The sequence below is a fragment of the Plecotus auritus genome (assembly GCF_963455305.1).
Source record: "Plecotus auritus genome assembly, chromosome: 5".
Lineage (NCBI taxonomy): Eukaryota > Metazoa > Chordata > Mammalia > Chiroptera > Vespertilionidae > Plecotus > Plecotus auritus.
Window position 1 is genome coordinate 53,640,715 of NC_137776.1, and position 27,357 is coordinate 53,668,071.

The 27,357-nt window shown below is 35.9% G+C and overlaps 1 protein-coding gene across 1 annotated transcript; it reads left to right on the forward strand.

Annotated features, from left to right (window-relative positions):
- Nucleotides 1-1,381: 1,381 nt before the first annotated feature.
- On the forward strand, nt 1,382-27,117 carry GALNT3 (polypeptide N-acetylgalactosaminyltransferase 3; the record flags this gene model as incomplete). The annotated part of the gene is made up of 10 exons (XM_080667295.1): nt 1,382-1,896; nt 6,236-6,408; nt 11,360-11,509; nt 14,036-14,270; nt 14,766-14,883; nt 16,596-16,796; nt 19,181-19,312; nt 19,521-19,622; nt 24,396-24,548; nt 26,012-27,117. 10 exons carry the CDS (start codon nt 1,382-1,384, stop codon nt 26,132-26,134), a joined length of 1,902 nt encoding a protein of 633 aa, XP_080523421.1. The 3' UTR covers nt 26,135-27,117.
- Nucleotides 27,118-27,357: the final 240 nt, after the last annotated feature.

A 27,357-nucleotide genomic window follows, 5' to 3' on the forward strand; every position in this document is an offset into this window, starting at 1 on the left:
TTTGTATTTGAAAATGGCTATTTTATAACAACAGATGCTCTTAATGTTCTAGTCTTAATTGGTTTTGTCAGAATTCAAAGTACTCTCAGGTCAGCAAATCTGCGAGAATGCGTTTACTTGTTGGTGATGCTGCTTTTTAATATAAATTAGTTTAGTTGGAGTAAAGGTTCATAGGTTATGGGCAAACTTCATAAAAAAAAAAGCACTATTTTGAATGAATGGCTGATAGTACCTGTCAGTATACCTTTGCTTTCTTATGGATTCTCCCTTTCTTTATAATCAGTTTAATGAAATCCTTTGTTCCCTTGATTATTAAGTTAAGATACCTGTTATTTTAGACTCAAAATATATTTTTAAAAGTAATTTTATGCATATTATATAATAGCTATTTGCCAGAGTTAACAATGTATTTTTTACTGGAGAAAAATCCCTAATATTTTATATATTATTTATTGTTAATATATTTTTATTGATTTTAGAGAGGAAGGGAGAGGGAGAAAGAAATATCAATGATGAGAGAGAATCATTGATTGGCTGCCTCCTGCACTGCCCCTACTGGGGACCGAGCCCACAACCCGGGCATGTGTCCTTGATCCTGTGTCCTGAACCCAGGACCCTTCAGTCCGCAGGCTGACGCTCTATCCACTGAGCTAAACCGGCTAGGGCCCTAATATTTTATAGTCCTAATAGATTGTGGTTAATTATAGTTGTGTTCTTTCAAAAGTATAATTTCCCTGGGGGCAAGATAGCTTTGTATTCTTACTAACCACTAGAGGCCCAGTGCACGAAATTCATGCACTGGGGCAGGGAGGTTCCTCAGCCCAGCCTGCACCCTCTTGCAGTCCGGGAACCCTCAGCGGACATCCCTCTCACAGTCCAGGATCCCTTGCTCTTTACTGCCTGCCTGCTTGCTGTTTCTTAACACTTGACTTGCTGCTCCTTAGCACTGCCGTGGAGGTGGGAGAGGCTCCCGCCACCGCCGCTGTGCTCACCAGCCGTCAGCCCAGCTTGTGGCTGAGCAGCGCTCCCCCTGTGGGAACGCACTGACCACCGGGGGCAGCTCCTGCATTGAGCGTTTGCCCCCCTGGTGGTCAGTTGCATCATAGCAACAGGTTGTTCCACTGTTCAGTCAATTTGCATATTACCCTTTTATTATATAGGATAGGAGTATATTGTTTGTAGCTCATGTTGAGTTGTTGGTTGAATGAGTGAATTGAACCATGCTGATAGGAATGAATAGCTACTAATGTCATTTATCATTTCTGTTTATAGGTATTACCATTTAATGAAACCTGCTTGCCAGCAAATCCATGATAAAAAATACAAGTAAAAGCAGAAACTATAACTGTTATTTATCAAGTGACAAGCTTTTAATGTCAGAATGACTCAACTAAAGCGACTAGTGAAATTACATCTTAAAAGACATTATCATAAAAAGTTCTGGAAGTTTGGTGCAGTAATTTTTTTCTTTATAATATTTTTGATTTTAATGCAAAGAGAAGTAAGTGTTCAGCATTCCAAAGAGGAATCAAGGGTGGAAAGAAACATGAAAAACAAACACAAGATGCTTGATTTAATGCTAGAAGCTGTACACAATATTAAAGATGCAATGCCAAATATGCAAATAGGAGCACCTGTCAGGCAAAGCATTGATGCTGGTGAGAGACCTTGTTTGCAAGGATATTACACAGCAGCAGAACTGAAGCCAGTTCTTGACCGCCCACCTCAGGATTCTAATGCACCTGGTGCTTCTGGTAGAGCATTCAAGATAATCAGCCTAAGTGTTGAAGAGCAGAAGGAAAAAGAACGTGGAGAAGCAAAACACTGCTTTAATGCTTTTGCAAGTGACAGGATTTCTTTACACCGAGACCTTGGACCAGACACTCGACCTCCTGAGTATGTTGAAGAATATTCATTGTCTTCTGTTTAACATCAGGGCTTGCAGGGGAAGGCTGTTACTAAGGAATTTGCTTGTTGTTTAGCCACTTTAAGGGGAAAAGAAATCACCAATTATCATTTACTTAAATCAGTTTTAATTACTTTTTTATTTTTTATTATTGAGGCCAGATAGTCGTATCTATTTCTGGTGAGGCATTGAAGATGTGAAAAGTTATTGTCTTAGAAATTAGAACATTGAATTCTAGATCTGACATTTATAGAATCACAAATTCTTTATTTGAAACACTTTGGTTTTCCTCATCTATTAAGGAAGAAATATGTGACAGTTTTTATGGAAAATGGGGGAGTTGTCTCCATTCCTCTGTGTATTACTGTAGAATAGAAATGATTTAAAAATATGCCAAGACTTAGGAGCTGTTAGATAACAATATTTTATGAATTAAGTCACAGACTTTGTGGTTACTCTCTGTACTATAATTATATTTCATTATATTTCATAATGCCCTGTGTTTTATAACCTGTCTTTTAACGGACAATATTGTTATAATTAGTAATTCAACTATGATTCTTTCTCTAGAGTTTTGTTGAGTAAGTCCCAGTATTATAGAGTTGTTTCCCTTTAGCTTCTGAGAAGGCAAGATTGCTTTTTATTGTCACTTTGCTTACATGTTTATTTCAAGTATATAGTATTTTAAGTTTTCCTCCAGCTTCCTTTATACTGCTTGTCCTTAGTTAATGAATCATTGTGTTATCTTTAATGTAGTGGTCAAATGCTCTATTTGAACTGAAATAGCTAAAATGAATTTCTAGCACTTTCACACCATCTATAGATTTGTTAAAATTGTAAGACAGAAAAACTGTAAGCAAGTAGTGCCTATATATTTTGCTTTCTGGTTATAATAAAAATATATTTGGAAGTGAACCTGAAGAAAAGGACTTAGGTCTATTGCTTCATTCATATTTTTCTAGATTTATGATCTGATCATAAATACCTGCTCCAACTATGAGTTCCTTAATGTTGAAGTTGTATAGATTAAATTTCTGTTGCTGTATTATTTTTATTTTAATTTTTAAAATCCTCACCCAAGGATATGTTTTTATTGGGGAGAGGAGAGAGAGAGAGAGAGATGCATGAGAAACATCAATCAATTGCCTCCTGAACTCACCCTCACTGGGGATCAAACCCACAGCCTGGGTATGTGCCCTGACTGGGAATCAAACCAGTCATCTTTTGGTGCATGGGATGATGCCCAAGCAACTAAGCCACACCATCCAGGGCTGTCACTGTATTATAATCTGTGTGATTCAAAGTTGGGTTGCTCATCAATATTAATAAATGTGTAAATAAATAAATGAATGTCTAACAAATATTTTAGCTGTTATAACAGGGCAGTTTTTTTATGTTAAGTTAAAACGTAGTATTGCACTTCACTGATTTGGGGAAAGGTCTTGACTGAAAATTAATTCACATCACAAATGAAGAAACATGCTTTTTATTCTTTAACATAATCAATGCCAGCTCAAGATAAACTTTTCCCCCAATATAACATTTAAAAACTACAGTAATATTCAATAATGTTAATAATGAAGTAAGTGGGAAATAAATAAGCACATAAAGAACCTTTTTTTTTTTTTTTTGGATAGGAATGGGTACCTGTGACTGTGAAGAGTTGGTGAAGACTTAATACTTTGCTACTTTAAATTTATCCTATATCTGCAAGGAACACATTTTCTGAAGAATTCCCAATCTTTTCTTTGCTCATTAGAAATATAGGTCTAGTTTCTCCCAAAACCAGATGTGACTGATTAAGCACTTTTCTATATGCCAAATCTTTCAAATGGCATGACTAGAAATATGCAGTCACTTTGGCAAGTTATTTTAATTTCACGACTTTAAATGACATGTGAAACAGTTTTTAAAGCGTAAGTTTAACATGCTAATTGTTTCCAAATAAGGTTTATGAAGTAATAACTGTAAAATTTCATTACCACTTGCATTAATGATATGACATGACACTTTTGATATTAGTGGTTATCAGTTAAGCAAATAAAGCCTCAATTAAACCAAGGGAAAGCTTTGTAAGATTAAAATGATAACATTTTATTAGTGTGAGTTTTTATAAAGATTTATTCTTCAAATCTTCAAGACCTTTTTGTAATTCTTGATTAATATTACATTAGTTAGTCACATGGCAAATAAATGTAGGGAAACATTTTTTTTAAATCTGGAAAATCTCTCCCCAAAATGCTTATAAGACAGGAAATCTTAAGGTTTCTTTTTTTGTTAAAAAAGAAAATATAATATGGAGTTTTTCATAATTTTTACTTATAGTTTATGTTAGCTTATAAACCTTTATGTCTGAAGATACAAGCTTATATTTAGTTGTTTGTTTCTGTGTAATTAAGAGTACTATATAGGAAGAGGTAGTTTATGTTTGGACATTTTTAATTGGTAGTTTATCCAAAATTAAATTTAGAATAAATAACTTGCTTACATCTATCAATGAGGATGAATGTGATTATTTGCTCTGACTGTACACTGAGTGGCCAGATTATTATGATCTCTGAATGCATAATAATCTGGCCACTCAGTGTATATCCTATATAATAAAAGGCTAATATGCAAATTGTCCCCTCGACCAGGAGTTCGACCAGCAGGCAGGCCGGCCAACCGCCCATGTCCCCTACCCCTGGCCAGGCTGGCCGGATCCCACCCATGCACGAATTCATGCACCGGGCCTCTAATATATATATACATACACTGAGTGGCCAGATTATTATGTGTTCAAAGATCATAATAATCTGGCCACACAGTGTATATGTATATTACACTTGGAAATAACAAACACATTAGAGTAAAATCACTTCCAGTCAATTCCTCTGTTTTTTCTATCTGGTGGTGTTGATACTTTATTCCCAGTCTAATTTTTTTTTTTTTTTTTTTTTTATCACTACAGATATTCCACCCTAAAGACCTCCTCTCAGAATAGAATCTAAGACACACACATATTGAGGTCTGGATATAAACGTGGTTAATGAGAGTTCATAGGATATCTTTTTCCAGGGTGGCAGTCCCAGGCCTCTGGTACCATACTGGAGGCTCTGGTTTCCCCATTGGCCCTGGCAGAGTGACTAAAGTGCTCTGGGCCCTTATCTCCATGAGTGAATGATTTACTTCCTTTTCTTTGTGTTTGACCAGCCCTTGTTCACACACTGTACTTACAGTGCCTTTTGACTGTGTGGGAGATTTTTGTACTCTGTTGTCTGAAATTATACAACCATTTATGGTTTTTAAGTGAACTTAGAGATAAACTTATTTATCTTTTCCATATGTTCCAGGTCCACTCTGTTGATTTTACAATGTTCTGAAGCCCTCTCCTGTATGTTATTTCATTTGATCTTCACCTCAACGCAATAGGCCAGGGGACTGGAGGCTGTACAGGTCCTCCCACACCCCCATGCTTCATCTGAGACAATTTTCACAGAGAAAGACATTGTTATAAAAATGAATCAATTTATAACTAATGTTTTAGCTAATGGGTAGCACAGTGCCATTAGCCAGTCAAAAATTACTAGCATTGCTCTCCTTGTGCCTATCGATATTTCATGTGGCAACAGAGCACAGGACTAATAACATGGATTTAGGACTTTAATTTTAAATGTATAAATGTATTTTTTAAAATATTTAAAGTGCCTAGTCTCATTTAATTAAACAATAGATTGGATAGTTAGAGCAAAATCTTTGCTGAATAATAAAAATCATGCATAGCTTTATAGTATGCTATTTTTCCGCTATGAGTTCAAATATAAATTAAGAAAATTGATTAAATAAACTTGAAAAATGTTATATACTTAACAAAGTATCTAATTTAAGATAACCTGTACATATACAAATATTTAATTACATTGCAGTTTTAAAAATTACAAATAAGAAAAATGTGTGATTTCCACAAGGAAGGAGAAAAACTTGATTTTTATTTGACCAATTACAAGTATTTGTCATTTTTACAGGTGGTCTCACTTGTCAGTTATTTTCCTTATTGAAAATGTTATTTATATGTAAAGTTATACTGTTGAAAAAGTTTACAATAGCATGTTCTCATCTTTGACATGCAATACATATCAGTGGCCATGAGCTAGGTCTTGTAAAGCATTCTGTTTTGCTCTACTTACATTTACACAGCATTAAGATCATCTTACATAGTAAAAAAATCACAACAAAAAACTATTCACTATCTTTTCTATAGTGATAAAGGTTAAATAATTTTGGTAATGGCATAGCTATGAAATAAAGTGATAAAATTCATAATTGTTCTTCTACTTTGACTTTTTCTAGATGTATCGAACAAAAATTTAAACGCTGTCCTCCCCTGCCTACCACCAGTGTCATAATAGTTTTTCATAATGAAGCATGGTCCACGCTGCTTAGAACTGTCCACAGTGTGCTCTATTCTACGCCTGCCATACTGCTGAAGGAAATCATTTTGGTGGATGATGCTAGTGTAGATGGTAAGAAAGCATATGCAAATTACATTGTTTCCCAAGTAAATCCATATAGTGTTGTCCAATATCTATTGAGTTATAGTGTACTCTCAGATGCCATTTCAGAGCTTGAGTATAATAGCTTGGATGGTATATATAGTGGATGAAAGTAGAATCCAAGGGTGTTGATATTCAAATATTTTGCAGTTCAGAAATGTATAAAACACCATTATTCATAACTTTGTAGTCTGAAATGTAACACTTATTATAAGGAATAGTCATTAAGAGCACAGACTTGAGCCTGGAGTCAGGCTTCCTTGGTGTGAATCCCAGCTCTGGTCCTAACCAGCTATGTAACTTGGGAAAGTTATTTAACCCTCTCCCCCTTACCCCAATGCTTTAGTTTCATTATATGTAAAGTGGAAAAAAATGCCATATTTCATCAAGTTTATTGTATGATACATAATTAGTTTATATACCACTAGTTTAAGAAGCTCTCATAGCCAATTAAACTAAGATGCTATTGATTATAAGAAGTATTCAATTGTGCAGTTTATAATTGAGGAAATACATAAATAGTACATAATTCTTAGGATTGTTTTGAAAATTAGATGATTTAATATAAATAAATTAATATAAATAGGAAGTTAAAAGTCACTGAGTCATCACATCCTGTTTTAGTTTGGCTCTTAAATTTTACAATATTGTTTGCAAAGTTAGCCACATTCTTTAATACATAGCTACTTAAAATTAAAGTCAAGAGGCACTTACTAAATTACACATTTTAAATTGAAATCACAAGGCTAATTCGACAAATACTCTAATTTGCTAAATTTTCAAACATTACAAGCATTTTAAATACTAAACAGATATAGATTGTTTCAATGATTACAACATTTATTCCTGAATGAATCATAGTTTGGAGCCAGATTCTTTAAGGACAACTTCCAGCTCCAACACTAATTAGCTGTTTACTCATCTGTAAAATGGGGTTGGTATTCTTTCATCAAATCCAAAGCAACATCTGTGGTAAGATAAACCATTCCTCTATGTGTCATGAGAAGAAAAAAAAAAAGATACTGCAGATTAAGTGATATGTCATCAATTATAAGCTGTACCAAGACTTCAGAAATGGTAATAAGTGAATAAAGCATAAATTACTAACCTATTTATTTCTAATATACAATTACTTATTTAATAATTTCTACATATAATTCTAAACCAGTGGTTCCCAGTCTTTTGAAGTGATATGAAAAAATAGCAAATAAAGTTTCAAAACATAATAGAGAACTGAAATGCATAAATATATCACAGTATATATTTATATACTGTAGATGAGGCCCTTAGAACCATAAGAAATGCAAAAAATGGACTGTTAATAACTCATTCTAGAATTGCCTCCCTTAAAAATCAAATTGCCCCTCTGTGGGGTGTGTGCCCCACGTTAGGAACCACTGTTCTAAGCACTCCTATGGTTTCAAAACAAAATCTCAGTGGATTGAAGTTAGGTTCTCGAGTTACATTAACATCTACGTGGAATAAGTTTGCTTATCACCTGGGGATTTTTTGCTTGGATGTGAGACATATTTACCAATTGGGGAAGTTTTTATAAAATATGTTTTTATTGATTTTTAGAGAGAGAGAGGAAAGGAGAGGGAGAAGTGAGAGATTGAAACATCAAAACAGCTGCCTCCTGCGCGTCCCCTACTGGGGATCGAGCCCACAACCCCAGGCATGGGTTCTGACTGGGAATTGAACCATGACCTCCTGGTTCATAGGTTGATGCTCAACCACTGAGACATACCGGTCAGGCCAAATGGGGAAGTTTTATAATTCAAGTCCCCTATACACAGTTAAGCACTTTATGCAGATCTCTGATTTGAATCTTTAATCCTCTTACCCAGGCTACTTTACCACTCAATTGTAATAAACTAATTTACTTACTGCTTGATCTGTTCTGAATTTCTTCTTATACTTACAGTTTGGACTGCAGTCCATAGAGTTTAAAGTGACATCTTATTGACTTCTGCATACTTCATATGTTTTAGCTTTGAAAAACAACCACCACTTTATTTTAGAAATCTTTCCCTCTTTGGTTTCTTGAACTTCATTCACAGATATATTTTCTTTTTTGCTTGATTTTTCAAGTAGTGAGGCAATAGGGAAACAGTAAGGCTACTTCTCAAAAGTCTTCAGTTGAAGGAAACTTTATTATTTAATTGCACAAAGAAAATTAATAGAATTAAAGGAAATCAAAATGAAAAGTGACATCTATTCATAATCTTCCTGTTTCAATTATTTTAATCTTTTCCTCTTTTAATCATTATCTAAATATAGAACGTTTATCTAATTATACCCACGTCATAAATCCAGTTTTGAAATCAGACATGTCACAGAACATTATTAGCTCATTTATTTTGCCTTCAAAACTTTATTTTTAATGACAGTTATGGACTAGATGCATTTTATGTAACCATTTATCTTTATTCACCTCATTGTTATTCTATATTACACTGCAATGAATATCCTTGCACTTCTGTTTTTCTTCTTTTGAATTATATCTTCAGATAAGTTAGAAGTAGAATTGCTTGATCAAAAGGGTCTGAATATTTTTATAATTCTCTATAGCAATTAAGAATAGACTTGGGTTTTCTTGGCAAAGGCTATCTTTGCATACTAATATAATGTGTCTTATTGAGTCAAAGAGCTGTCTAGTGAATATCCACTGTGGAAAAATGTGTCCCTACTTGCTGTAAGTAACTTGTGAAGTAGAAACCACAGTCCCCGTTTTTAACTGGCTTAGGGAAAAGCAGCAGAAGTATGCGGATAATCAAATAACAGATGTAGTTAAATATCAATGATAGCAAAACAAAAGATAATCAACATTTATAGAGTATAGGCCCTGTGCTCGGCCCTCTCTTAAATGTTTTAGTTGAACAGTAACCTCTCATTTTATCCTCCCAACAATCTTCTGCCAGGGTAAATCCTATCATCCCCATCTTAGAGATAAAGAAACTAAGTTACAGAAAAGGTGAAATAACTTGCCCACAGTCACACAGCTAAAAGTAATGGTGCTATAAATTGAACCCAGGAGATCTGATTTCATAGCTTTTTGCTCTTAATCTCACAAAAAGCGGGGTGTAAATGGGGACTAAATTTAGGGGGCGTTTAAGAATTTACAGGAAGTTTGGAAGGTGTGGGTAAATAATTTTTTTTTTAAATTCAAACAATATTAGGACTTTTTATTTTATGGAATCTATAGTGACTACAGTTTTTTAAAAACCCACATTAATACCTTTGAAATGTTTCTATTTTACAAGTCTATGATTAAAGCAGAAATATCCATAATTATATTTTTAAGAAAAATTGCAATTTTGCTTGTCTTTCAGAAAATTAATTCTGAGGAACTTAGAAGGTGTTTAAAAGTTAATCTATTACTCTGAGACAACAATGTTTAGATTTGTTTTTCTACTAAAATTGTTCCTAGACTCTCACTTCTTTTATGAATATTTACGTTTTCAATAAGCAACTCTCTTATCTTCACCACTGAAGCACTGAAAAAAAACACACAGATGAAACCATCTACATTTATTTCTGAAATCTGGCAGAAGCAAACATCTACAATAGGACATTTATTTATGTTCTCAATATTCCCTAATCTTTTTTTATTTTTATTGACTTCAGAGAGGAAGGGAGAGGGAGAGAGAGATAGAAACATTGTTGATGAGAGAGAATCATTGATCAGCTGTTCCTGTACGCCCCACACTGGGATAGAGCCCGCAACCTGGGCATATGCCCCGGTTGGGAATCGAACCGTAACCTCCTGGTTCATAGGTGGACACTCAGCCAGTGATCCACGCCAGCCAGGCTTTCCTAATCTTTTTGAGGTTATCCTATGGGCCCAAGAAGCCCACGGGAAGAACTGCATTGTATAGTAAACAAGAAATCAAAATTTAGTGATGAAAAGCAGGCTTAAGAAATTGTTTAAAAATATGAATGCTTGACTGACCTGATTAATGTTTTCTTTTACCTACTGTCTTAAATCTTGCTTATAATGTGTCTCATTCTCATCCAAATTGGAATACTTAATATCTTAAATGATACATCTATTACTAAAATTTTGCTTGTTTTTAGCTTCATTCCTAATTCACATGTTCCCTTATTCTTCCATATTTTAACTGGAAAATATTCTGTCAGGAGACTCCAAAACTTTTGAAAATTTTCTGCTGACTCTGCAGAAATATTCCCAAACTGCAATAGCTTTGAACTTTCTTACTTTTTAAAAAAATATGTTTTTATTGATTTTTTTTTTTAATTTTTTTTAGAGAGAGGAAGGGAGAGGGAGAGAAGATAGAAACATTGATGGCTGCCTCCTGCAAGCCCTCTACTGGGAATCCAGCCCACAATCCAGGTGTATGCCCTGACCAGGAATTAAACCAGCAACTTTTTGGTGTGTGGTAGGACACTCAATCCCCTGAGCCACAGTGGCTGGGCTGGACTTTCTTACTTTTGCTCAACATTTTGGTCTTAAATTATTTTGATCACTGCCTAAGTATCAGAGAATCCTTTTGATACTTGGCATTTTTCTTCAAATTTCCAAATTAAATAATTTTTAAAAGCATCAAATATTTTGTTGCCCAAATTTAGTTTCTTTACTTCCTAAGTTAATTTTCTCAGATCTCCAAATGCATTTTCTTGACTCCTGGGTCCACTCCATTTGAAGTCTTCCATTTTGCCCCAATGTATTAACATGGCATATATAGAATACGTTACAATAGTCCAGAAGTTAAGATTTTTATGTGTAGTTTTTTTTCAATGAAGAGTTAAAGATAAAATTTTCATCTTAATGAAAAAATGTGTGTAACTGTTAAGATTATGAATATGGAGGTATGATTGCCCTGTGGTTTCTTTATTAGTTTTCATGTGTCCTATATGAAAATAAACTTAAGAGTTAATCCTGGTTTTATTTTTTTTACAGAGTACTTACATGACAAACTAGAAGAATATATAAAACAATTTCCTATAGTAAAAATAGTCAGACAAAGAGAGAGAAAAGGTCTGATCACTGCACGGTTGCTAGGAGCAACAGTAGCAACAGCTGAAACGCTCACATTTTTAGATGCTCACTGTAAGTATATATGTGTAGACATGGTTGTAACATTTTTCCTTTCCCTACCCCCTAATTTAAAAGGTAAGGAAGCCTTTCCTTTAATGCCTAATTGCATTTTCTTTAACATCATTTTCAACTGGTGATTATAGCATTGACAGCCCAAGGAGATTATAGCTTTAGTACACAGGGACTTCCTTTCACTTATGCAAATTTCTTGCCTTCTTTGCGATTAAAGCTCCTCAACTTTAATGTCTTACAGTGGCCAGTCCCCAGCGAGTTATCCCTGCTTGGGATCTTTTTCTGATGCTCATTCTATTTTTTTAAAGTGTTTTTGTCCTTATTATTCTTGATTCCTATAATTAAAAAATATTTTTATTGATTTCAGAGAGGAAGGGGGGGAGAGAGAGAGAGAGAGAGAGAGAGAGAAAGAGAAAACATATCAATAGTGAGAGAAAATCATTGATCTGATCGGCTGTCTCTTGCATGCCCCCTACTGGGGATCAAGCCTACAACCTAGGTATGTGCCCTGACTGGGAATCAAAACATCAATCACTGAGCCACACCGGCCGGATGCCAGATGATTCCTATAATTATAGATGAGTGAAAGTTTTGTTTGTTTACATGTAGTCAACCCTATCATAAACTTTGTTCCTGTACTAACACTTTTAAGTTGTATATTAAAATTCTTCCCCTCCACTTCCTCCCCCAAGAAGTCACACACTCCTTCTTGTACCAAGTTACGGGTTCCCCTTCCAATTTCTGGTATCTCTTCCATGAACATTGTTAGTTGTTGCTGCTGGGGTTTTTTCCTTTTTTATTTTAATGTGTGTGTGTGTGGTTTGGTGTTTTTTGTTTGTTTGGTTGTTGTTGTTTTTAGTGTCAATGATCCTATATAATAAAAGTGTAATATGCTAAGTGTCCAACCAAATGGTTGACCATTTGGTTGACTGCTTGACCAGTTGCTATGACACTACTGACCACCAGGGGGCAGATGCTCCAATTGGTAGGTTAACTTGCTGCTGGGGTCTGGCCAATTGGGACTGGGTAAGAGGGCCGGACACACCCTGGAGCCTTCCTGTGGTCCCTCTCTGGCTGGCCAACCAACCTCCCACAGTCCCTCCCTGGCCGGCCGGCCGGCCAGCCCCCATTGGCTCCAATTGGGACTGGGCGAGACGGCCCCAATCGGCCTGATCGCCAGCCAGGTCGAGGGACCCCACCTGTGCATGCATTTGTGCACTGGGCCTCTAGTTTTAAATAAATTTGCAAAATATTTTTAGAGTCAATGTTTAATGTACACATTAGGTATTACTGAAATGTCACTTCATCCCTTCAGCTCTAAGTTTACTGTAGTGGGTGTTACTTTTTGTATGAGTGTTTAGCTCTGAATTTGCTAGCCCTTGGTTGTGTTTGACCCAGCAAATTAGGTAGTGAACTTACACTAATGGTCACAGAAGGGCTTTTGGATTTGTTGGGAGTCTCTTTAGAGCTAACACATCCAGTATTCTCTTAATACGGCCACTTAAAAATGAAGAGAGATCTAGGGTAATCCAAGAGAGGTGATTTTAAAAGTAAATGGTCCATCCTCTAGTCTTCCCTCTTTTGGTCCAAAATTACAATAATGTCAGACTGGACTTCTTCCCTTCTGGGCGAATGTGTTTGAAGTTCCTCCTGGACTGTCCAACTGCACTTGCTGGGAGCTCTGAGTAGGACTGTACATGCCAGTATCTCCTGAACTCTGTGTGATTTTTGAGACAACCTGGCTTATGACCAGGGCCCAGACCTTTCATAGCATTACTTTGCCCCACTTTCTATTAAGGCTGGGACAGGCTTGAATGTTCCTTCTTCTCCAACTGCTAAAATAATAATATTCTAATTCCTTGACTCACTTTAGTCTAACATCCAGTTAGAGGAATGAAAATTTTGATTACTCTATTTTACTCAGGGAAGACCAGTTTAAGTAAGTCAGAATACATGTGGCTATCAGGGGTGGGCAAACTTTTTGACTCGAGGGCCACAATGGGTTCTTAAACTGGACCGGAGGGCTGGAACAAAAGCATGGATGGAGTGTTTGTGTGAACTAATATAAATTCAAAGTAAAGGAGCGGAGGGGAGAGGAAGAGAACCCTCTGCTCTTTCGCTCCGTGGGCCGGATAGAACAGCCTAACGGGCTGGATCCGGCCCGCGGGCCGTAGTTTGCCCACGGCTGGGCTAGATGGTATGGATCAGCAACAAACTTTCTTAGATTCATGGTCCCTTAGAAAGAGAAATACCTCATCTGAAACTTAAATACATTGGTATCATTTTGCTCCCTTTCTAAGGTATAAAACGGATCGTCATCTGTAGGAAAATTTTCCCAACGATGCTGAATCTTGTTTACTTTTTAAATCCTACCTTGATCTCTTCACAAGAAACCTTTAAGAAACCTCCCCCCATAAAAATGTTCAAAATACAAATGTTCTCATTTCTCTGTAAACCCACTTCCCAAAAACAAAAGGGAAAAAAAACCAGTTTTCATTGAATTAATTAAAATTGTGTTCCTTTCAGGTGAGTGCTTTTATGGTTGGTTAGAACCTTTGTTGGCCAGAATAGCTGAGAACTATACTGCGGTTGTGAGTCCAGATATTGCATCCATAGATATGAACACATTTGAATTCAACAAACCTTCTCCTTATGGAAGTAACCATAACCGTGGAAATTTTGACTGGAGCCTTTCATTTGGCTGGGAAGCACTTCCTGATCATGAGAGGCAAAGAAGGAAAGATGAAACCTACCCAATTAAGTAAGTTGATGGAATACAAAGTCATATATCTATATAAATGTATACATGTCTCTTTCAATTATTTGAATATGTATGTAGGCTTTGCTTTTTATCATAATTGCCTCCAAGATAATTCACCCTAACAAAATAAAGAGCACACCCATTGTATATGTAGGGAATAGAGAATTCATTTATTTATGTACTTACCCATGGTGTTAGTGAATAAGAATTAGCATTAGGTGAGCTCGTATGCCTTCTTTATAATTATTACTTAATAATCTTTAAGCTTGGTTAAAAGATACTTAATAATTTTACTCCTTTGAGAAAGTATACTTAGAATATCCCCTCTCCAACTTGACTTTGAGGATAGCATTTCCAGTTTTTATTCATCTATGTAAGAGCTTTGGAATTAGAATCTCTCTTTAATATGGTTGTGGATTTGATTCAGTTCTTTAAAGCTGTTCTTTTTTCTTATTTGACTTTTATAATACAGTTTGACAATGGATTATTTTTCAGAACACCCACTTTTGCAGGAGGTCTTTTTTCCATATCAAAAGAATACTTTGAATATATTGGAACTTATGATGAAGAAATGGAAATCTGGGGAGGTGAAAATATAGAAATGTCTTTCAGAGTAAGTTTATAACATAGCATACCTATAAAACAATGAAATCTATAGTTCGTTCTAATTGGCTGATTACCATGGATGTATGCAGTCTTTACTTTTTGTGCTTTCTAAAATTTAATTGCTAGAAATTTTAGAATAAGATATTTCCTTTAAAAATGTAACTTAAGCCCTAGCCGGTTTGGCTCAGTGGATAGAGGGTTGACCTGTGGATTGAAGGGTCCCGGGTTCGATTCCGGCCAAAGGCACATGCCTGGGTTTCGGGCTTGATCCCCAGTGTGGGGTGTGCAGGAGGCAGCCAGTCAGTGATTCTCTCTCATCATTGATGTTTCTCTCTCTCCCTCTCCCTTCCTCTCTGAAATCAATAAAAAATAAAATAAACTATGCAAAAAGATTTTAAAAAAATGTAACTTAATATATTTATTCATTGCTGCCAGTGTAACAAGAGGAATCAGTTAAATGTCTGTGTCCAGGCAATAACACCAATTAATGCACTTGCAGCTACTGAATTCCAGCCAAGATAAATATAATTAAATCTAGTGCTTCAGGAAATAAGTTGATTCTCAAGGGAGTCAGAATGGAGAAACATTTATGTATAATTTTAAAGGATATAGAACTTAACTCTTTGGATTAAATGAGATCCCCCATCCCTAAACATATGAAAAGTTAATATGAGAAACAAAACAAAGGCTTCGGATGGTCTCCATATGTACTTATTTGATTTCATGAATTCATTTTCTGCAAAGACTTTGTCATTCATTTTTATCCCCTATGCTGGAATGTAGTGGAAAAATAACTGAACTAGGAGTTAGAAGATTTAAGTTTGGCTCTGACTCCATCCATCACATAATGGCAGTGACGATCTTAGCCAAGTATGAACTGCTTAAGGGCAGGGGTCTTGTTTTATTCATTTCAGTATTCCCAACCCTTTACACATGTTAGATCTCAAGCACAGTTTGTTGAATTGAACATATCACTGAGTTTTCTCATTTGTTTAAAGGAGAGAAAAAGAGAATTTGATCGCTTGCTGTGATACTAGCACATACTATTAAACATTATTTTAGATTTTTTGCTTAGTAATTATTTATGGCAGAACTAACTGTCAAGATATTTCAGTGAATAGGTATTGATTTAATGCTTTATCATTTTATTTAGAGTTAATGCAAGGAAATTTTTTTTTACTATCTCTACATACGTATGAGTTTTTTATAAATGACCAATTACTTCATAAGTTTAATAGATTTTACTTTGGTAATAATGACTATTCAGAATTGTTGTCTTCACTAAAAATTGGATATGTAAGGGATAATGGAGTGTGGGTTCACTTACTCCAAGGCCGCTAGAAGAGAGTAACCATATAAGTCGTATAAAGAGACAGAAGTCAAATGCAGAAGAGGCTTTGGTCTTCTGTGTGTATTAGAGCTTGCGTAATTGTTTGCAAAAAAATAAATTCCTGGATTCATTTTTATGAGAGATCTGAAATAATTATTATGTTAAATTTCTGAAAATATGCTTTTGTTGACTTTAGTATACCATTTCATAAAATTGCTCTTATATTTAAGAACTTAAGCTGAACTGACAGGGGGGCAGAGACTATCTGTGAAGTTGTGCTAAAACTCTTCTATATTTTGCTTTTAATAATATCTTAAAGGTGAACTTAGAAGCAACACTTTGATTTCCCTAAAATACTGTAAATTTAAACAAATATCATTAATTATCAGGTATGGCAATGTGGTGGGCAGTTGGAGATTATGCCTTGCTCTGTTGTTGGACATGTTTTTCGCAGCAAAAGCCCTCATACCTTTCCAAAAGGCACTCAGGTGATTGCTCGCAACCAAGTTCGCCTTGCAGAAGTTTGGATGGATGAATACAAGGAAATATTTTATAGGAGAAACACAGATGCAGCAAAAATTGTTAAACAAGTAAGTTAGAGCTAAGTAATTAAATTACAATAAAAATCCACTCCCCAGTTCCCATATTCTTTTATTTATTTGAGTCAATTCAAATACGGAATATTTTAAAAGGCTGTTTTTGAAGCTGGCTTTTTTTTTTTTTTTTTTTTACTCTTAAAATAATTTATGATGCCGGTTCAATTTTTTTTTTTTTTAAGGAAAATTGAGTAAACTGCTCAATTTTAAAAATTTAGGCATTCTCCTTGATTGTATCCTTTTGGGAAAAAAATATTGATTTCAGAGAGGAAGGGAGAAGGAGAGAGAGAGAGATACGATGAGAAAGAATCATTGATCAGCAGCCTCCTGCACATCACCTATTGGGGATCAAGCCCGCAACCTGGGCATGTTGCCCTGACTGGAATTCAACTGTGACCTCCTGGTTCTTAGGCTGATGCTCAACCATTGAGCCACACCATCTGGGCGATCATATCCTTTTTAATATTGTAAGCCATTTAATTTTGTAACTGCCTTGGTTCAAAATTTTTCTCAAAGAAAATAAGATTAAGTGGAATTGTTTTTAACTGGTCTTAGGTGATGTGATTAACACCTAAATCAATGTGCTAAGTGGCTTTTTGAACTGGAGATAGAGACAGTATCAGAATGTGGCCAGAGAATAAGCCAGGAGCATCATAGCTTTTTTCCTTTTTTCCCAAGTTCTGGTTCCACTACACACTGGAGGGACCACCTTGGCAAAGCCCTTTTGAAACTTTAATTAGGGATGGCACTTCATAAGTTGGTTAAGAGCTTGGCTGGATGTGGGATGTGTGCTCAACCAATTCTCTTCTATGTCCTTATGTGTTTTAAGAGAGGAAATACTTGCCATCTCCCAGAGTAGTTGTGAAATAAAGAAATAAGTGCTAACAAATGGTACTGTTACTGACCTGCCATAGATAAAATCTCTGCAGAATCATGGTCTCCAATAAATGAAAACTGAGTTCCAATAGTTTTCATATTGAATGTGGTAAATGAACTGGACAATTTAAGAACATGCTTCAGTGAATGGCACCCAACTTTTTTTTTTTTTTAGTTATGTTTTAATTGATTTCAGAGAGAAGAAGGGAGAGGGAGAAAGGGTTAGAAACATCAATCATTGATCGCTGCCTCCTGGGGATTGAATCAGCAACCTGGGCAAGTGCCTGACCCGGATTCGAACCGGTGACCTCCTGGTGCATGGGTCAATGCTCAACCACTGAGCCACATTGGCTAAGGGGCACCCAATTCTTTATAAGAAACAGTGCTGATTTGTGGGGAAGGGGTTGTATATTTGGTTTAAAGGGCATCAACATGTTGACTGTCATAAAGATATGGTTACCTCTTTTCACCTTTTCTTTGGCCTCTAGTGTCTCCATGTAACATGTCAGAAGGATGCAAAGTCAGAGCCCTGCTGGGTTAGATTGCTATCTTTTTACGCAAGGCCACCAAGACAAATTGGGCAGATTGTATACTGCACAAGGGTACTTGGCTAAGCAGGCAAGTAGGTGCTAAATACAGCTATGCTCACCCACAAAGAGGAGTGTCAGCCAACAAACAAACCCCCTTTTTAACACAGGGCAAATAGATCTGCTTGTAAAATGCATAAGCTAGCCAGAAGTCCTTTGTAGAATTTTATACTTTTTGCTTAAACACCTGGGTTCAAGACTTTGAAGCTGGTAAGGAAAATATTTTCTGTAGTTGCACTGACTAGCTTGAGAATTTACCTTTTTATTTATTTAGGTACCAAAGATAATATAATTTTCTTTAAAATTTTTCCTACAGACTAAATTCCTTCTCAGTTTAATAGTTCTTTTTTAAAAAGTTTTTTGTTTAGTCCCTTAAAATAAAGGAATATAAAATGCCATTGCCTTTTTCTACCAACATACTGTTATTGCTAGAATATTATGAGGGCTATTGTTAGGAATAAGCTACACCTATAAAGCTAGAAAAAATTTTTTTGTGTGATCTTAATTAGAGCAAAGGTATAAAGTACATTATGTTTGGCACTTTCTCTATACCTGTTTTCTCACACCTCATTTACAGATCATTTTGGGGATCAATTTTGAATGCTCCCACTACCATTTCTTTGTTCATAGCATTTTGCTAGAGATCTTTGTCCCATGGGGGAGGTTTGTGGTACATAGGAAGAGTAAAATTATACTTGACCAGCACCATGGTGTTACCTGATTCTCTTTGAAGCCAAAAATGAGCAGGCAGGAATACTTGTTGCCCGAATGAATTATGAATGCAGTTAAATTTCATCTTGCATTTAGCCCAGAAATTTTTTTAAGACCTAAAGATAAATACTAATAGTAGCATTTGAAGGACTTTACCAGTGCTCTTTTGATGAAGCCTTCTCTTCACTTGTCATCTTTCTCCAGAAATCATTTGGTGATCTTTCAAAAAGATTAGAAATAAAGCACCGTCTTCAATGTAAAAATTTTACATGGTACCTGAACAATATTTATCCAGAAGTCTATGTGCCAGACCTTAATCCTGTTATATCTGGATATGTGAGTATTTTCCTGTTCCTTTTTACTTGGTATACTCCTTGCCACCAACATTTATGTGGTTCAGGGGAAATTGCTGAAATACTTTCAGGTTGTTAGCTTTTGAGAGTTTTACACTATTATTATTTACACTACTTGATGAAGTCAATTGAAGAAATATATAAACCACATGGATTTAAATTTTTTTTATAACTTGAAAATTTTCCTTTAGATTAAAAGCGTCGGTCAGCCTTTATGTCTGGATGTTGGAGAAAATAATCAAGGCAGCAAGCCATTAATTCTATATACATGTCATGGACTTGGGGGAAACCAGGTGAGCCCTGCGTTAAAAATCCTCCCTTCTTATTAGTCCTCACAAACACAAGTTATCGCATATTTTTCAGAAGTCCTACATCAGTTTTATATTCATGTAACTGGTGTGTGAAATGTTTCTAGATTAAGTTTGGAAATTTACATTGAAGTTGTAGAGTGCTTTATTTTAATTTTCACTCTGGCTCTGAAAACAATTTGAAGTTGCTTACCTATTCAGTAGAAAGGCAAATGAGAAAATAATGGAATAATGCCTTTTGAAATAAAAAATAGGATCTTTTATATGGAATTTTTATATTGTGTGACTATTGGCATGGTGATTTTGCAAAATTATACATAAAGGTTATATTTAACTGGATTCAATAGTGAATTATAAATCAGGTTAATCCCCAAAAAAGCAGTGTTATAAGTAATTTTCATGGCCATAATAAATGTTCTAAAAATAAGGTATGTTCTTGATTCTCTTTGATTGATGACATTTCTGTTTGTTACCACTTTTTGACTGTTTTTCCAATTTAGAGTCAAATGTCAAGTGTCACTATTTGGCCTACTATTGGTAGAGAACATATTAAAATATTATTTTGAGTTTTTACCTTTCTTTCCTTGCCTTTACAAGTGAACTCCTGGAATGATTAGACTCTTTCTTTCATTTATTAATTCACGAAATTTATGGAGTGACTCCTGCATGTCAGATACACTGCTGGGCTCAAGCAATTTAGATTCTAACTCCTTCAGGAAATCTATATTTCAGAAAGTAGGCAAGGTATAACGGTTACAGATTACAGGCAATGTGGGCTGAGGCGGGTTGCAGAGGGCGGGTGCCTCCAGGACCAGGTTATAGGCAATAAGGGCTGGGGGTTGCAAAGGGCGAGGGCCTCTGGGATTAGATTGTTTCAGCCAAGAGGTTGTAAATCTTTACATAATGGTAGACAGTTTCTTAGGAAATGAGGATGGACTGCATTCTGATGTTAACGCCCATGTCCCAAAGCATACAACTCTCAGCCAGGTTAGAATATGCTTTTTCTAGTCAGAAAAATCATGCTTAACAGAGCATGGTTAATATTTCTTTTTAAAAATATATTTTTATTGATTTCAGAGAGGGAGAGAGAGATAGAAACGTCAATGATGAGAGAGAATCATCAATTGGCTGCCTCCTGCACGCCCCACACTGGAGATCGAGCCCACAACCCGGGCATGTGCCCTGACCGGGAATTGGAACAGTGACCTCCTGATTCATAGGTCAATGCTCAACCACTGAGCCACACCTCCGGGCATAATTTGTTTTTATCATAAAAGTTGAAGATATATTTTATAACGTTGTTTTATTAGTTTTTCTCTTATCATTGCCATAAAGATGTTTTTATAGTTTTGTCTCTGGAGAACTAATTCACAGATTCTTCCAATTAATATTTGTTTAGAGCTTATAATGTAACATGTACTGCTATAGTTGTGAAGACAAAATCCCTGATCTGGTCTGGTGGAGCTAGTGTTCTAGAAAGGAAGGAAAAACAGAAATATGTGATTTTGGGTATGAAAAAAAATAAAGCAGGATGGGGGGAAGTGTGTGTGTGTGTGTGTGTGTGTGTGTGTGTGTGTGTATGTGTAATTTTCAAGGTTCAGGAAGACCTGTTTGAGAAGGTGACCTTAGAGTCGAGGCCTGAGGGAGTTAGGAGAGGAACCATTTTCTAGGAGGAGAACCTCCTGGCACAGGGAATGCAAGGCCAGTGGCCCCGTCCACACAGGAGGCCAGTGCAGGAGCAGAGTGATCTGGGAAGAGAAGTGTGGGAATTGAGGGCAGTGACATAATGGGGGGTCCTGGTCATACAGGTTTTACAGACCTTCTTAAGGGCCTTGGATTTAATTCTGAGCGTGACAGAAGCCATTGAGGGTTTTGAGCAAAAGGATATATTTTCTGGTTTATATTTAAGAAGATAATTCTGGCTTCTGTCACCCTAACTTAGCCATGAATTTTATTTTGGTTTATTTCCTTTAAATTCATTTTCAATCAAGTCTTGAATTTAAACTACTTTGCGAATTTTAGTTTTGAGTGCTACACGTTTTTGAGATATAATCTAACTTAATCATTTCCTCATGCTCTCTTCTGTTTTGACCAGATAATTATATTTTTATAACCTAAAAATTCTTTGTATCAGTATTTATATATGCCAAGTAAAAATATTTTGATAATGCAATTAAATTGACAAATAAGCTGTGCAAGGTAGTCTAAGTTATTATGGCTTTTTAACACAGTGTTTTGCTTCTTCCACTTTCTCTTCCAAGTTATTCATACTGGTTCTAAGTTATAAGTTTAGCCAATGTTCTCAGCTTTTTTTGTTGTCTAAGTATCTTCAATTATTTTCCATTCCTTATAATGCCCCCTTTTAATGCTTTTAAAAAAGAGTGGAGCCCCAGCCGGTTCGCTCAGTAGATAGAGCATCGGCCTGTGGACTGAAGGGTCCTGGGTTCGATTCTGGTCAGGGGCACATGCCCGAGTTGCGGGCTCAGTCCCCAGTAGGGGGTATGCAAGAGGCAGCCGATCAATGATTTCCTCTCATCATTGATGTTTTTATCTCCCTTCCCTCTCCCTTCCTCTCTGAAATCAATAAAAATATATTTAAAAAGGTAAAAGGGGAAATTCATTCCTTTAAAAGAAAATGTGGAGTAAAATGCTGGACAGCCTTTCTTGCCATATTTTTAATCCTTAAATTTACTTTTCTTAAAGACTTATAGCCAGAGTACTGTTTTCATGATCTAAACCCATTTTCTTTCAATGTCTCATTCTGTCAGTTATAAAAATGACTGACATAATATTTGTAGAAGAAGGTAAATTAAGCATGATACTAAGACCAAGGGAACTCAAGATTAATTCAGCTAGTGTTTGTAGAGTGTCTACTGTCATAGCCATAAAGGGTGTAGAACAGTCTCTGCATAGGACATAATAAAGGCTCAGTAATTATTAGTGCTAAGACTATTTAATTACTACAAATCAGTTATATTCAGTTATTTTATCTTTGATATGTCAACATTATGAAATCTTTGATTTGTAATGAATGCTGTTACTAATTACACTACCTGACTTTGGTCTGTGGTGAAGCCAGCTTAGCTACACACACAATTCCAATAGTGCAATAAAAGTTATCTTTGATGGACTATGGGAACTCTGAAAAGGATGTAATTTTGTGCAGTATGACACATTCATGGAAAACTAAACAAGGAAAGGAATATTTGAATTGGCCTTTTGAAAAACAAAAAGGAGTTAGGTAGGCATAGAAGGATCCAGAAGGATATTCCAGGTAGAGCACAATAGAGCAAAGTCTTAGAGTTATGGATACACATGTTCTGCATTGATAGAATTGTTTGAAAGGAACATCTATATATATAAAAGCCTAAGCGACCAAATGACCAGTCACCCAGATGCTATGACGTGCACTGACCACCAGGGGGCAAACGCTCAATGCAGGAGCTGCCCCCTGGTGGTCAGTGCGCTCCAACAGCCAACCTCCATGGCTGGCCAACCTCCTGTGGTCCCTCCTCCCTGCCTGCTGGCCAACCTCTTCCAGTCTCTCCCCCCAGCTGGCCCCCCTTATAGGCCCCAATTGGCCAGCCTCCTGCAGTTTTTCACCCCACCGACCAACCTCCCATGGTCCCTTCCCCCACCCAGCCTGCCCCCCATCGGTGGGGGGGCGGGGCGGAGCAGCCAGCCAACCTCCCACAGTCCCTCTCCCCCACCAGCCACCCCTCACCCCCCTGGTTAGCCCCGATCGCCAGCCAGGCCAAGGGACCCCACCCATGCACAAAATCATGCACCAGGCCTCTAGTAGTATATAATGGGGACAATAGATAATAAAAGATTGAAAATGGAAGTTTCATGTACCAATTAAGGAGTGTGGACTTTATCTTAGCAACAGCAGTGACTCACTTTAGCAGGGGAGGTAGGGGATCAAATAAATGTTATAGAAGACTAAGTGAACTGAAGTAGAATGAGTTTCCACTTAACTTGAGGTAGCAGAGTGAAGTGAAGTATAGGAGCAGAAACTGCAGATGACTGGAGGTGTTGCCGTAGAGATTTTGAGTACCTGAACAAGAGAAGTGACGATATGGAAGTAAGGATTGATGGGATGGTAACATCTGAGAGAACAATTCAGTAGGACGAAGGGACTATTAGTAATTAATTGGACATATGGGGAGAAAGAAGCATCAATATAGTAACATTAGCTAAAATGTATTGAATGCCCACCACGAGCCAGTTATTATCATTGTTTGCATATATTAACCCATTTTTCTTTATAATCCTAATGGATAGGAGCTATTAATTTACCCATCTTGCAGGCAAGGACACTGAGGCAAGGAGATTTCCCCCATTTCAATGTTCGTAGTTTAAATAAAAATGCCAAGAATTGAGATGAATAAGAGAGAAGGGACATCTGTAGAGAGGAAGCAGCAGTTAAGGTGCTTGCTAGAGCTTGCCAGGCCCTTTCCTATGGAGTACCTGACCTAGCCTCCATCCTACCAGATACCTTCCAGTTTCTGATTGGGGAGGAAGACAATAATATCTTAATTAGGTAACTTCCTGCTGGTAATAGGCTGGAGAAACATTACAGTATCTTCTATCATAAAAACTCAGCTTATGTTCTTGATACCAATTCTTCCTGTATTATCTTGTTGAAGTAGACATGACTTCATTTTTCAGTAAGTTGCTGATTTTTTTTATTGGACTGTTACCTTGCACCTGAGCACATAGGGTGCTTTGTCAGTAACAGCAGTCTTTCTTTCACAGTACTTTGAATACTCTGCTCAACATGAAATTCGGCATAACATCCAGAAGGAGTTATGTCTCCACGCTGCTCCAGGTCCTGTTCAGCTGAAGACATGTACCTACAAAGGTCACAAAACAGTTGCCACTGGAGAACAGATATGGGAGATCCAAAAGGTACCTCAGTGCAGCTAATTCACCCCTTTATGTAATTACTGTTTTGAATAGCTCTAATTGCTTATTTGGAAACATACATGAAACATATTGTATTAATGTTACCCATCAGAAATTCTGAGCTTTTCTTAACTTTGTTATTGTTTGTTTACCAATGTGATAAAAGAGAATATATAAGTTAAATACTCTTAGGATCAAAATAATTGGAATGCTGCTTAGCTAAAGCATGGTTTATGCATATCAATGCTTCTGTGAACTATTAATAATTGTTGCCCATATTTATCTTTTTAAAATTTCTTATAATGCTTCTTGTAATAGACATACTTTTTTCCTTGGCAGAGAGAAAAAAAATCATTATTTTTCTTACCTGAAGTGCTCAAATCTTTCCTTCCCTGTTTGAGTACATTTTTGTGAATCTAGAACGGAGAGAATACACACGAATTCTTTTCTGTTTTTTAAAATATATTTTAGGGATTACCTGGAATCTAGTAGCTCTTATCTGAAAATTGTTTTGTGAAATGCAAGAACACTGACTTTTATGACTTACATTTTTTAAAAGAGTTTGTCATTTATGGGTATATACATCTGGAATGTTTCTTGTTTGAAAACTTGATTGAGACCTTGCTCTGTATACTTCTCTTCATTTAAATAATACCTTCTGTAGTGGCAAAAATGGTGGTGTTTACTCTAGAAACCAACAAGATTTTCTCAGACATAATTGATCTTAGAAAATAACAAGTTAAGAATGGTGTATATTTGTTGTGCAGGTCTTCCTTTAGCTTTGATGAGACCTGTTAGGGTTTGGGCCTGAGACTTGGGCTGAGAGAGAATTCACAACTAAAAGAAGAGATGTAGAGAGGAAGTTTATTTCACTTTCCCCCAAGGGAGAGGGCCCAGCCCATGCATTGCTAATCAATACAGGGGCAAGAAACAAAAACTTCACCTTTTAAAGGGTAATGGCTGCTGTTGCTAGGTGACAAGGAAGAAAGGGGGATTTGAGGCTAAAATGGAGATTGTTTTTCAGAAGACAGTACCAGCAGATGCCTTAGGGGGGTGTCTTATCAATATTTTTCCCAAGCCTGTAAAACATGCTTAGAGCAAAAGTTATGAAGAGTTCAAAAGTGGCCTGTTTGAAGTGGGGTTACAGGGGAAGGGAGTTTTCTATTAACTAGAGAATCCTTGGTGCGAATTATCCCTTAGTTCTGAAAATAGCAGGGAGGAGGGGTATGCAAAAATGTAGCCTTGAGAATATCTTATATTGTCTTGTAGTTTGAACAGAGGAGTTGTTTGAATCAGAGGCACTAACAATCTTAGGTGCTTCTCATAATTTGTGGAAGTCTATAGCAAAGAAAAAGAAAGGCTTTTTTTTTTCCCTGTCCTTAACCAGACCAAGAAGTAGTTTCTGTATTTATGAGTTAACTTTGAGTCTTAAAACTTAATGTCTGTTGTGTTTCCTTTTATTCTAGGACCTCCTTCTGTATAATCCATTCTTAAAGATGTGCCTTTCAGCAAATGGAGAGCATCCAAGCTTAGTGTCTTGCAATCCATCAGATCCACTCCAAAAATGGATTTTTAGCCAAAATGATTAAGTGTTCCTTAAAATTAAGGAGTTGAAAAGGAGATATTTTTTTCTCATAAAACTGTGACTAGGCATACACTGTAGTTTTTGAAAATTATGCAAAAGCAGCTAATTGTAACTTATTCCAAGTGCATTTTTCTTATTTATATCTTACAATGTCTCTGTAGCATTGCTACAGAAATCTCTTGTTTTCATTTCAAAGCACAATAATTAATAATACCAAAGACTCTTTTGAAATGTCCGTATGTAGGGGAAGATATGTTTACAGTGTGATGAAAATAATTTTCCCAGTAAAGTGATGTTTGTGTGATTTGTACACTCAAGGATATGCACAGCTACATTCACACACTCACACTTAAAATACTTCTAGTTTTGGGGGGGGAAGGGAGAAAGATTTGATACTGTATTTTTTTAACTACATACAAATGGATCAATTAAGGTCAAACATTGGCCTTTATTTACAAACCAGGAAATTTTTATAGATCTAGAATTTATTACATGAAAATGTAGGTAAACTTTTTATTTTTCCTTTTGTTTACTTATCTGTCAAATGTTTCCTTAAACATGGAATTAAATGAATAAGCAGTAAACTATTTTTAAAACTTTAATTTCTTGGCAAATTTTAAAATATTTTTTAGTCTGAAGCCCACTTGATTTGAAGCACTTAAGTCTTTCTTAAAAGACTTTTCTTAAGTAACAATACTGTGTTTTCCCAAAGCAATTAAAAAAAACTTTTATAACTTACTATCTGTTGAAAAGGTGTCTTTTTCCTTTCTTCTAGTCTTTTTTTCTTACCAAAATTCACTAACCTTGAATGTTTGTGAAATTAAATTTTAAATGCAGAATACTTGACTCATTTAAAGTGAAATTTTATTTGTTACTGACTTAATTCAATTTGTTACTGTTCAATTAATAGATTGTCTTAGTGATGAATATTTTTCATTAAAAAAACCTTTCTCTCTATGGGGAAAACACAATAAAATAAATTCTTACTATTGTAACATTGTAGTTATGTATTTTTCTCTTTTGGATAAAACATATCATTGATAATAAGTAGGGGAAGCATGAATTTTGTATTCTGAATTTCTAAGAACTGATTATAGAGCCATCAGATATTTCTTAAGGAAAATTGAAATGTTTGATAATCATGGCATAAAAAATGGGTAATGGAGAAGACTCCATGTTAGATGTTTAGAAAATTTTGTACTAATTCTTATTTTTTTTTGATTTTTA